The sequence below is a fragment of the Elephas maximus genome, chromosome 4 (assembly GCF_024166365.1).
Source record: "Elephas maximus indicus isolate mEleMax1 chromosome 4, mEleMax1 primary haplotype, whole genome shotgun sequence".
NCBI classification, from domain to species: Eukaryota; Metazoa; Chordata; class Mammalia; order Proboscidea; family Elephantidae; genus Elephas; species Elephas maximus.
In genome coordinates, this window is record NC_064822.1 from 181,243,088 (window position 1) to 181,255,260 (window position 12,173).

At 60.1% G+C, this 12,173-nt stretch overlaps 2 protein-coding genes across 2 annotated transcripts in view; both read right to left on the minus strand.

Annotated features, from left to right (window-relative positions):
* Positions 1-1,366: 1,366 nt before the first annotated feature.
* ELFN2 (extracellular leucine rich repeat and fibronectin type III domain containing 2) lies at positions 1,367-5,679 on the minus strand. The gene is made up of 2 exons (XM_049884372.1): positions 3,096-5,679; positions 1,367-2,402 (listed from the first exon to the last, which is right to left on the minus strand). Exon 1 carries the CDS (start codon positions 5,567-5,569, stop codon positions 3,110-3,112), a length of 2,460 nt encoding a protein of 819 aa, XP_049740329.1. The 5' UTR covers positions 5,570-5,679; the 3' UTR covers positions 1,367-2,402; positions 3,096-3,109.
* A 22-nt stretch (positions 5,680-5,701) lies between these two features.
* Positions 5,702-12,173, minus strand: part of LOC126076486 (spidroin-2-like) — a 54,797-nt gene continuing 48,325 nt past the window's right edge. The window contains exon 4 of the mRNA XM_049884980.1: positions 5,702-6,023. Within this exon, the coding sequence (XP_049740937.1) occupies positions 5,702-6,023 (322 nt within the window). The remainder of the gene's footprint in view (positions 6,024-12,173) is intronic.

The window sequence follows — 12,173 nt, forward strand, 5'->3', positions numbered from 1 at the left end:
CCCTGGACACAACCGCCCATTTGCCTTTTGTGAATATTTTCCTCCAACCTGGGGAAAATTTATCTTGAACGGGGCACAGATGCAGGGGGGCCTTGGGGGTGGGCTCAGTGCCACAGCCCCTTCCCCAGAGCCCAGGGCTCAGCCCGCACAGCTGGAAGAGGGAGCCTGAGTGTAAGGCCCTGCTAGGCTTCAAAGAAAAATGTGCCCGGGATTGCGAAGGTTATTTCACTTCCTGGGACGGCAGGGCCCTCGGTGTTAAAATTGGGACCTATCTTTAAAGCCCTCTACAGTCAGACGGCCTGAGACTTCTATAGGTTATCTTCAACAAGTGATGATGGGAGAATGTCAAGGGCAGGGCTCCCACACCAGCTGCTGGGGTCCAACGTGAACCTCTGTGGGGGCCACATGTGGCTGCCCATCTCTAGGCCGAGGCAAACTCAGGTCTGTGCCCCCACTCAGGGTCTCACGCCTCCCATCTGAAGCCCCCATGAACCTTCCAGCTCTTGACCTCCTGTCCTCAGCAGTGACCCCTCAATCCCACCTGGCTTGCAAAGTCACCAGGTCCCTCTTTGGGGCCCCAACTTCTTCATCTGCAAAATGGGAGCAAGTAGGACAGATGACAGGATCCCCACACAGTCCCCGGAGCTCAGAGATGAGGCCTGGGGCTGCTCTTCCCTGGAACGGAGGAAGGGGAAGTGAGGAAAGGCAGGATGAAACTGGAGGTGGGGGGCGGTGGCAGAGACGGGGTGGGGGGGTTGGCACTTGTGGGCCCAACAACCAGAAAGACAGGAGGTGGGTACGGGGTGGGGCTTTTTGGTGGCACCTGATTTGGGTCTTTTGCAGAGCTGACCCCTCCCCGGGTTTCAAGAGCTGCTCATCAGATCATAACAGAAGGGACGTGGAAAAGGGGAGAGGCGGGGGGTTGGGGGGAAGGCAGGGGGTCTGGACAAACTGGCACATACACGACAGATGTTTGCTCAGAAAAATACAGTAAAATCGTCATGCAAATATCACAGGGAATCTGCTTCTCACACCAGTGGCTTCTCCGCCTGCTTGCTTTGCTCAGTTTTGCCAATCGGGTGTGGGAAGGGGTTGGAGGGCAGGTTTGGGGGCAGGGGAGGTCTGCTCTGCATATTCATGTGGACCCCTTCCCTCCTCTCCCCAGGAGAACAGTCCTTTCTTTGCATATGTCATTCCCAAAGTGAGCCCCGGGCTTGGTCTGTCCCCAAAGTGGGTGTGAGAAAGAGAAAGGCTCCCACTTGAGCCCTGTGGGCCCTTCCCTCCGCTTTCCTCCCCCAAGCCAACCCCCAGCAGGGAGGCCCTTGGAGCCCCTGGGGGTGGCACCAGCTTCCTGGTCAGACCCCTCACCCCAGCACTACAGGCCTTCGTCCCATCCCAGAGCCCACCCTCAGCCCACAACCACACTCTCCTAAATCTCAAGAAGCCCAGCTGGCTGCCAGGCCAGAGCCTGGGGTCTCTGACAGGGGTATGGGGTGAGCCAAGCAGGCTGCTCCGCCTCCTGAGGTGGCTGGGGTGGGCACAGGTGGACAAAGCCTCCCAGTACAGCTGTCCTCACCCGCCACTGGCCCACTTTCCAACCAAAGGTGAAGGGACAGAATCTGGTCCCTCCGCATCCTAACGGTTTTAGAGACCCCACAACCTCAGGACCCCATTTTGTTCCCCCAGAGCTGGCCCTCAGAAAGCCTCTGGCCCTGGAGAAAGCAGCACTGCCGAGCCCTGCCCTTCCTCACCACTGCCTGCCACCCACACTGAGAGAACCCCCACAAGCCCAACTGTAACTCTGGGCACCAACTGCCAGCCAGAGCAGTTGCCATGGCGACAGAGGCTGGCCAGAGGGGGGAGGGGCTCCAGGAACCCCGCCTGCTCGGCACCCAGGGGAGGGACGACCTCACTGTTTGTGCTTTGTTCAACGTTGGGTGGGCGTCAGAAAAAGGAGAGGGACCATTGCCACGGAAATACGGAAGTCCCTTGGGCCAAGGGTAGGGCATGTATAGGCAGCCAAGAGGGGGTGAGCGGGGAAACCCCTCCTTCCTCCAGGCAGGCTCAGATGCTGCCCCAAGACCCCATGAAGGGGGTCCGGCAGATAGGAGGGCAGGATATGGAGGGCACAGGCAGGAAGCCCCTCATTACACCCACCTCCCCGTTTCTCCCATCACAGGCTCTTCCATTAGGGGCCCTGGGGGCCAGGGCGTGGGGCCTGCCCACCCTACTGTCCTCAGACCCCACAGGCCACTCGTAAGACATGTGAAGGGGCTGGTGGAATGTTCCCTCGTCAGCTTCTTTCCTGTCAGCAGGACCTCCCTCTTCTCCTGGGTGCTGGCGAGGGTCCCCAGGATTATGAACCACAGCTACACACTCTGGGGGCATTGCCACAGGACTTTCTAGAAAGAACAAGCACTCGCCTGACTCTCAGGTCCCCCAGCCCCAGGAGACCGCAGCTTTGGAAAGGGATGGTGGGTGGATGGAGGGAGGAGGCCACGGGGGAGTCCCTGGGGATGGGGGAGACTTAGATTCTAACCTGCCGCGTGACCCCAGGGTTATCACTTCCTTTCTCTGGGCCTCAGTTTCCCCAACCATAAGTGGAAGGAGATGATTCCCAATGTCCATCTGGTGCTAAATCTCCAGGTTATCTGTCACCCAGGTGGTTTGTCACCCATGTGATCTGAGAACCCTCTCTCCGCCCCAAAGGGGCTTCGGTCCATCTCTGCCCCAGGCTTTCTTGCCCCTAAACCTGCCCTTGGTCCCAGGCCCCCAGGCCGCACACCCTCTTTTGTCGTCCTGACCTGCCCACCCACCCCCACCCCCCGCACACCCCAGCAGAGTCCCTGGGCAGCACAGTAAAGACGACTGGTTTCGGTATCAGTTTGTAAACTTTAAGGAAAATGTGTCTTTGTTTTCCTGTCCATTATTGTTGGGTGTTGGTTTGTTCACAGTCAGGTGGTGGTCAGGTGTGTGCATGGTGCGTGCGTGCGGGTGTGCGTGTGCGTCCACTCCTGCGCCTCGGCCCCCGCTCCGCCCGCCATCCCGGCCACCTGGCCCTCCCCTGCGGGCCCATCCCCTCCCCCTGACCTCACCAGGGAGGAGAGGGTCACAGCTTCTGCTGGGCCGAGACCCCCTTCCAGTAATCCAGGATGTCATGCAGGTCCTCGTCCTTGGCGAACTGGACCTTCTTGCGCAGGGCGTGGCCGGCGGCCATGTACACCTCCTCCCGGTGGTGCTTCTTGTAGGGCCGGAAGCGCTCCCAGATCTTGTGTGTGCTCTCAGACGAGTACTCAGGGCTGGAGGAGTAACCTGAGTAGTAGTGTCTAGGGGAGAGCTGCGAGTAGGTGGAGTCACGCTTGGAGCGGGTCAGCGGCTTGAGGAAGGACACACGCTGGCTCAGGCTGTCAGCACCCTCCTCGTAGTACAGGGCGGGGAAGCTGTGCCGGTGCTCACTGCAGTGATAGGCCGGCTTCACCTCCAGGTGGTGGACACTCTCGCTGCCACTCCCGCCACTACCTGCTGGCACCAGCGGAAGCCGGTCCAGCGGGCTGTTGAGGGGGCTGCCCTTCTCGATGTACTTGGAGTCACCCTTGGCCAGCCCCGAGGCAGGCGGGTGGTCTGGCACGTCCAGGCTGAAGACCTTGGCGCTCTTGATGGAGCCGCTAGAGGACACGCTGCAGGTCTTGCGGGTCACGGCAGCGTCAGCGCTCAGCTGGCGCTGCAGCGGGTGGTGAGAGCTTTCCTTGTAAGGGGGTGAGAGGAAGCTGGGCCGCTCCAGTGCCCCGGGTATGGTGGCTGAGGAGGATGCGGTGGCTGCCGCAGGGAGAGACTGGCATTCGAAGGCTAGCTCAGGGTCCCCACCACTGCTGCCACCTCCCAGGAAAGAGGCCGAGTCCAGCTTGAGGGCGTCGATGCAGTTATTAATGATCTGGTTGACCTTGTCCACCTCCTTGGCAATGGTGGAGATCTCTGTAGCCGAGCCCTGGCTGTTCTCCAGGTCCGGGAGGTCACCCTCGGGCCGGGCCTGGCCATCCCCACTAGCGCCCGTGCGCACCTCCATGTAGTTGCCTTTGGTGGTCACCTTGGGCGTGTCCAGCCCAGCCTCCAGCCCCTTGGCGGTGGGGAGCTTCTCCCCGATCATGGAGGGGAGGGAGGGCATGCAGGCCACAGGCAGCACAGGGGGCTCGCTCAGCTTCTGGGCGGCATGGATGATGGAGCCAGCGTCCACGTCAGCCCCATAGCGCATCTCCAGGATGGTCTTCTTGACATTGACTGACTTCTGCTTCTCCTCCTGCATGCGACGCTTGCGCAGACAGTAGTAGACGGCACCCAGGACGATGACCATGCCAAAGAGGCAGCCCAGGATGGTCATGATGTAGTGGGTGGTGGTGGAGGTGCTGGGCGCCAGGTCACCCGGCACAGGGTCCCTTGTGGTGAAGGTCAGGCAGGTGTGGTTGAAGCGTCGGCTGTTGCGTAGCGAGGTCACGCAGAAGGTGTACTCAGTGTGTGCCCGCAGCTTGTCGAGTGTGACAATCTCCTTCTTGTTCTTCAGGGTCATGACGTCGGAGAAATAGCTATTGTTGTACTGCACCAGCACGTACATCTTACTGTAGGGGTGGGGGATGATGACCACCAGGGTGGCCGAGGTGAAGGTGACGTGGTGCAGTTTGATGGCAGGCCCTGCAGACACATCTGTGGTGGACGAGGCCGGTGGCTCCACTGACAGGATCTCATCAGGGCTGAAGCCCGAGTTCTCGTCGGGCTCCCTCTGGGCATCGGTGGAGTAGGGCGTGGGGTGGCTGACAGGCCGGATGGGCAGCGAGCCGTTGCGGCACTTGGCCTGGAGCACGGTGATGGCATTGAGGCTGTGGTAGGGCCGAGGCACGAGCAACGGGTAGCCGGCAAACTCACGCGGCGACTCGCACTGCAGCCGGTCGTAGTTCTTGGTGACGTTGTTGAAGACCACGAGCCAGGCCAAGAAGCCAAAGAGATCGCACTCACAGTTGAAGGGGTTGCCGGCCAGCTCGCACACCATGAGGCTGGCGAGGCTGGCGAAGGTGGCGCCATCGAGGCGGCTCAGGCGGTTGGAGGACAGGTCGATGCTGATCAGGCTGGGGCATTCGGAGAAGGCAGTGGGTGTCACAACTTCAATGAGGTTGTGCTGGACAAAGAGGAACTGCAAGCGGCTCATGCCTCGAAGCATGCCCTCCGTCAGGTTGCTGAGCTTGTTGTACCCCAACTGCAGGACCTGCAGGCTCGACTGGCCCAGGAAGGCACCATCCTCGATGTAGGAGATCTCATTCTTGGTGAGGTTGAGGTCGGTGAGGTTCCCGAAGCGGTTGAGCGAGGAGTAGAGCACGGCCTTGAGCTTGTTCTCATTAAGCCGCAGGTCGTGCACAGTGCTGTTGATGTGCTGTGGGATGGTCTCGTAGGGCGGCTGGTTCTGGCTGCAGATGGCCAGCCACACATAGCCCTTGTCACCCTCGATGAGCCAGCAGTCGGCGCGCACAGCGCCCGGCCGGCACACGCACAGCAGCGCGGCTGCACACAGCCCCAGGCGCAGCATGGTGCCGGCCGCAGCCCCCTCGAGGGCCGGGCACACGGGGCGAGGGGCTGAGGGGTGGGGGGCCTAGTGGCCAGAGGCTGGGCCTGGCAGCACAGTCCTCCCGGGGGCCGCCACCATCTTGGGGGCGACCCCCTACTTAGGAGCCCCAGGTGAGGTGGGCACAGCCAGTGCCAACCACTGGTGGCCTTCTAGAGTGCTACCCACTGGGTGCTGCAGCCTGACCTGGGCCGGAGGAGCCCACAGCCTGCTCCCCAGCTTTGTTCCTCTTCTCCTGCCAGGAAGGTGCCCAGGCTCTGGAAGCTCCGAATTCTTCTCCTCCTCCTCCTCCTTTTCCTCCTCGGGTTCTGGGCTCAGAACTTCAGGCAATGCCACAGGAGACTGGAGCTGGAGGACTAGTGAGGGGGGAGCCAAGAGACGGGGGGAGGAAGGAAGAGACCCATCTGTCCCCTGGTTCCTAGAAGGAAGCACCAAGAGGGAGTGACAGATGAGTGTGAGAGCTCCAACTGGCCCCCTAAGCGCCACCATGGCCCCACCCCTATCCCACACCCCTCCCAGGTGCCTCGCACCAGGGAGCACTCTGGGGACCCTGTTACACACACAAAGGAAGGCTGGTGGGTAGCTGGCAAGACAGGGCCCGGAGGAGGGAGACAGAGAAGAAACCGGGGCGGGGGGGGGCAGAGGCCGAGGAGGTGGGCGGAGAAGGGAGACGGGACAGCACAGGTGGGTACAGGTGCCCGCACATGCTCACACACCCACGTCCATGTCCATCCACTGCCTGCACAAAGACCTACAGGCCCCCACAAGCCAGAGCTCCACAGCCTACACACAGACAGGGACACACACACACACACACACACATAGGGATAGTCTATGCATACAACAAACAGACCCATACACACCTGGCCACACACCCAAGCGGGCACCCCCAATCCAGATAAAGAATTAAGAAGCTCAGCAAAATGCCTCCTCTCCTCCATGCCCAAAGATAAATAATTCATTTGTTGTGTAACCGCTCTTGTTCCAAAAATAATTCCCTTGTTTCAGCTTCTAGGGGGGAGGGGGAGCAAAGCATCATGGCTGTGGGCCCCCCAAGCAGCGGGATACAGGGGCTAGGGTCTCCCAGAGGGAGAGGGCGTGGGGAAGGCTCATCCCAGGGGTGGGAGCAGAGCCAAGAGGGAGAGAGGGTAAGAGTCTGGAAGCCAGACACACCCCCAACCTCACCTCTGCAAATAGGCAGCTCACGGGCCCTCAGGTAGGTGAGGAAGCCAGAGGCCTGGAAAATAGTGCAGCCACAGGCGGGAGCGTCAGTGGCCAGAGAGGGGCAGGGACTTGCCCTGAGTGACACAGCACAGCCTGGGCCAGACGCCAGGATCCTGAGGCACTGTGAGCTGGAGCCAGGAGCCAGGAGGCATGGAGGCCCGTCCCACCCCACCACACCACTTCTCTCAGCCTGTTTCCACATCCATAAAGAGGGGGCAGGCCCCTGCCCAGCCTGTTTGCTTGGAGTAGGAAGGAAGGTGCCCTGTGCTGCCCTTCCCCAGGGTGCCGAGGGGCAGGGGAGGCCAGCAGTGGCCTAGCCAGCAGACAGTGGCTCTGAAAGGCCATCTGAGTCAACCCTCACAAGTGAGGAAACTGAGCCTCAGACCCAGGGCAGGGACTTGCCAGCCAGCTGTACACAGACCTCAGGGAGACCCAGCTCCGGCCCCCACCCCAGTGCTCTCTTAACCATGGACACAGCCCAGTCCTCTTGGCCCTGGGCAGTGGCCAGGGATGTGAAGATTAGGCTAGAGAAATCCGTGTTTGGAGAAAGAAAGCTGAAGACCGTTCACAAGAGCCTCCTCCGCCTCCTGTTCCTCCTCCCGGGAAACTCCAGGAAAGAATGCTTTGAAAAAAATTTTAAACCTTTGCCATTAAAGCAAAACCAATTTACAGCACTGAGCCCCTGAAGGCCGGAACAGAGGAAAGGGAAGCGGGGAGCAGGAAAATCCAAAAGGAAGACCGTGGGGGGGGGGCAGTTTTGGCTGAGGAGGCAGCAGGTACACAGGGCAGCCTAATGAGCCCCAATTAGAAGCTGGAGGCTGCAAGGGAGGTTGTGAGGACCCAGGGCCCACCCCTCCCCATCCCCTGCAGGGCCAGCATCTGCAGAGGGGCAGACAGGCAAGGGGGGCGGGGGTGCCTCGAGGTGGCTGAATAGGAGGAGGGTACTCCGGCTGCAGACAGCATTTTGTCCTCCACTGGGGTTTTCCTGGTGCCACAGAAAGGTCTCAGGCTGGAGTCAGGAGACCTGGACTCCCATCTGGCTGGGCCTCTGGCTCCTGGGGAGCCCTGGGCCAGATCAACCCTCTCTGAGCCTCAGCTTCCCATCATCCTACAGGCAGCAAGGTCGCACTGGAGGAGGCTGAGTCCCCCAACTCGCTGTGTCAGGGACTCGTGAGCCCACCTGTCAGAGAACCCTGTCTGTCGGCTCCAGCTCCAAGAACAGTCCCTCCTCTTCCTCCTCCAGCTAGGCAAGTCTGGGGATCACATTGTTATGCAGGTGAGCATGCAGGTGTAGGGCTGGCTCAGAGTGCCCATGCAGGGATGTACCAACATGTGTGCGAGGATGTGTGGGCAGGTGCTTGCCCACACGTACACTCCACAGGACAGGTGCGCACACAGACAGCTGCAGGTGTGCTTGTGTGTGGAGGGACAGGACGGCAGGATGGGAGGCATCTCTGGGGACACACAGAAATACCTGCTTGTATGTTGATATGTTTAAGTACATGTGTGTCCCACATGTATGTGTACATATGTGCGCACATGGGCAACTTTAGCCACACGGGGCCCCCACTCCCACCCCCTATTCTCAGGAGACCCCTCAGCCAGGCCCTGGGGGTGGCAGCAGAGCTGAGCTGCCTGGAGTCCTGGGAAAGCCCAGGCCATGCAGAGGCGGAGGGTAAGTGGAGAGGGGACTCAGGCTTGGGGAGGACTAGCGCTGTCTCCAGCCCTTCTCTTCCCAAACAGCCCAGGGTAGGCAGAGGCCCAAGGTGTCCCACCCCAGCCCCTCTAAGCTCTGCCCACCTGAGCCCTCAAGGTGACCCTGACCTAGGGGCCCCCTCTCCCCTCCTCCTGCACCTCCCACTCCTGAGTCAGACGGAGGGGGAGGTGGCTCCCCTTTGCCCCATCCCGTGTGCGTCAGCCACCCTGTCCCTGTCCCTGGGCTGCCTGCCTGCCACCTGGCCTGCCACCGGTTGAGGCCTGACGAGGCCGACCGAGAAGCCGCTGACAGCAGCACACTTGGCCCCCGGACCGGCAGCTCACCCACTCAAGATGTGTGGGTTGGGCGGACCAGCCGCGGCTCTCTCAGGCCTCAGCAGAGGGTCTCGGGCTCAAACGGGCAAGGTCAACCTCCCCTTCTCCCATGAAGGTGATTCCCTAACACACACACTAATGGGCAGAGCAGGGCCCTCACTTCTCACACCTGGGGAGTAAGAGAGGAAAGAAGGAGGTGAGGGAGCTGAAGGGAGAGGATGTGAGGACGAGGAGGGAAAGGCGAAAATACCAAGACAGCGGGCAGGAGGCCAGAGGAGCACGCTGAAACAGAGTTGCAGAGAGGGAGTCAATGTGGTACCTGCAGACCCCTCCCTACTCCCCCCCCTCTTCCCCAGACCACAGAGGCAGATGAACTTGGGACCTAGTCAAGCCCCGAAATGCAGCCAGGCCAGCCCACAGGGAGGAGGGAGAGAAACAGAGGTCTTTTCTGCCCAGGCTTAAGTGGTGGTAAACCCGCCATTCCTGCCCCCAGAGCCTGGAGGGACATGGCCACACTGGGAAGCATGTGACAGGCGTGGGGCTCCCACTGGCCGAGCCTGAGAGACCTGCCCCTGGAGCCACCTTGCCTGGATGTCCCTGTGCCTCCGCCATACGCCCTGGACCCACCTTGCCTGACACAGCGCTCACCCGCAGGGGCATGGTGGGAGCATGCCGGAGCAGGGGAGCCAGTAGTGCTCTAGCACCTCTTAGAAAGGTCCCTCTCTCCTCCCACCACAGAGAAAAGGAACATGTCAAAGTTGGGGGAGGGGTGGGCAGCGTGTTGTCAAAGACTCGGGGTAGGCCCCCCATCTGGGCAGCTGCACATCATATGATGTCCCCTCCCGTGGGGACATACTTGGACAGAGTAGGAGGGCAAAGAATCAACAGACCAGATGGGCAGTCAGCCGGACACGGCCATGGGTTTGCTGAGTCACTGTGGGCGACAGCCGCCCCTCGATGGCCTCGACCCCACCTGTAAAAGTCACCCGTTGATCCAGTTGGTCTCCATGCCCTTCCCACCCGTGTGCCACCATGTTCCAGGCCCCTTGGTTGGCCCAGTCCCAGCCCTTCTCAGACAGGAAACTGAGGCCAGGACAGGAAAAGAACATATTCGGGGTCCCACAGCAAGCTGGTGGTAGGTCAGGCTCAGGGCCCCAGGGTAGCACTGACAGATCCTACCTCACCAACCCAGCATTCCTTTGGGGACATTTCTGCCCCTCACGTAGGCTCCCCACACCAGCTGACTGTGGAACACTGGACGTGCTACTTCACCCTCCCTGGCCTCAGTTTCCTCACCCATGAAGTGGGCGAATAGTCCTGACCTCGAGAGGCATCGCGAGGATGCAGTGCGCTAACGTTGCCCTAGGAGCCTTCCGCCATTATTTCCTCACAACCCCTGTCACCTAAGATGAAGATTCCCAACTCCGCCTCATTGAACCCCTGGGTCCCATTCCCCCTGACACCCCCAAGCTGCCCAATCAGAGGGGAGTCTTGAACTCTCCACTTCCAGGAGAGGCTTCCCTGTACTGGGAAGAGGTATGAGGGTCAGAGGGTTGTCGGGGCTGCTCCCTCGGGTCACCTTCCCAGCCTCCCTCTCTGCTCCCATTCCCTGGGCTGAGGTGAGAGGAGGGGATGGGCAAGGTCAGCCCGAGTGTCACACTGGGTGCTGTGGCACGTCTGGTTCAGTCTGGCAGAGGGGGTACGGGAAGCAGGAATCAGGAAGCTGAGGTCAGCAGGGACAATGCCGAGCTGGCCAGCTTCGAGATCTCGGGCAAGCCTCGGGCCCACTCCAAGCCTCAGTTTCTCCATATGTAAGGCAAGGTGAGTGCCATCCATCTCCCAGGGCTCCACAGAAACCCCGGGACACAGAGGAGGCAAATGTGCTCCATACAGGACAGGAGGCCCCGCAAATGGGCCACCTCAGGCTCCTGCTCACACAGCCACACTTCTGCAGGAAGGCCGGTTGGCTCCAGGGGAGGGTCTGGTGGGGGTGGGGGGCAGGCCCTGCTCCAGCCTCCCAGGAGCAGGGGACATGAGGCTTAGCTGGGGAAATCTCATTTGCAGCAGCTGATAAGCCCTGGCACGGGCTCCTCCCTGGACCAGGCTGGCCAAGGTTCCCCGAGATGCCATTGTCACCACTGGTGTCAATGCCATTATCCAGGATTAGGAGGACCGAGGACTCCTGGAATCCAGCCAGAGCTCAAGGGGCAGGCAGCCACCTCACCTCTCAGCTGCAAGTACAGTACCAGGTGGGGGAGGGGGGCAGAGACAGACTACCGCCATTTGCCCCGGGGGCAATGCCTGCCACCCCCTCAGGACAGAGACTCAGGCCTGGGGGCTGCACACTGGGTCTTGTCAAAGGTTCTCTCTCTGGGTCTCAGTGCCTTGGCTGTAAAACTGGATCATTATACTTTTGCCACTGAACTATTTGGTAAGTTAACTGATCAGATTTTAGGTGCAATGAGCCCAGCTGCAGGGCGCAGAGGAAAAAGTATGGATCTTGGAAACAAAAAGTCCTGGGAGTGGATGCTGAGTTGTGTGGCACTGGGCATGTTAATTAACCTCTCTGGTCTCCTTGCCTGTAAGATAGTCAGATGCCCCTTGCCCGACACCTCCTTTGTGTCCGACATTTTATACTGCTTGAATCTTATATCAGTCCTGCATGGCTGGTATTGTTTGCTTCATTTTACAGATGAGAAAACACTTTACAGACAAGGCTCTCTCCTGCCCCGGCTTCCTCCAAAGAGTTGGGCCCACCACAGGCACTGGACATGCACTGGCTGACTGGAGGGTTTCCAGCCCTTGGTGTAGGCACCTACCTCCCTCCCTACCAGGAGAAAATGTGCAAGCAGACTTAAGGGGCTTCGATACCCCCATCAACAGGAAGGCCTTATTCCAGGCCAGCCGCACTCCTCAAACGCCCCGAGGCACATTCCCACCTCCGGGCCTTTGAATGTGCTATTTTCCCTGCCTAGAATGCTCTTCCCCCCATATTCACGTGGCTGGCTACCTGCTACCTGGATTCATTCAGGTCTTTGTTCACCTGCACCCCCACCCCCCACCCCCAGGCCTTCCATGATGCTGCATCTAAGATAACCCACTTGTCACTCAACCTTGGCTTCGGTCCCTCACAACACTGAACACTACCTGACATCATTAGTTCTTTATTATCTGCCCTCCATTCCAACCCAGCATGAAAGCAAAGAAGGGCATTTTCCTTGTCGAGTGCTAGAATAGGGCCAGGGGTACAGCTGGTGTCCAGCACATGGTGTACAGAACAAGTGCTCAGCCCAGGGCCAGGGATTGAGGGGAG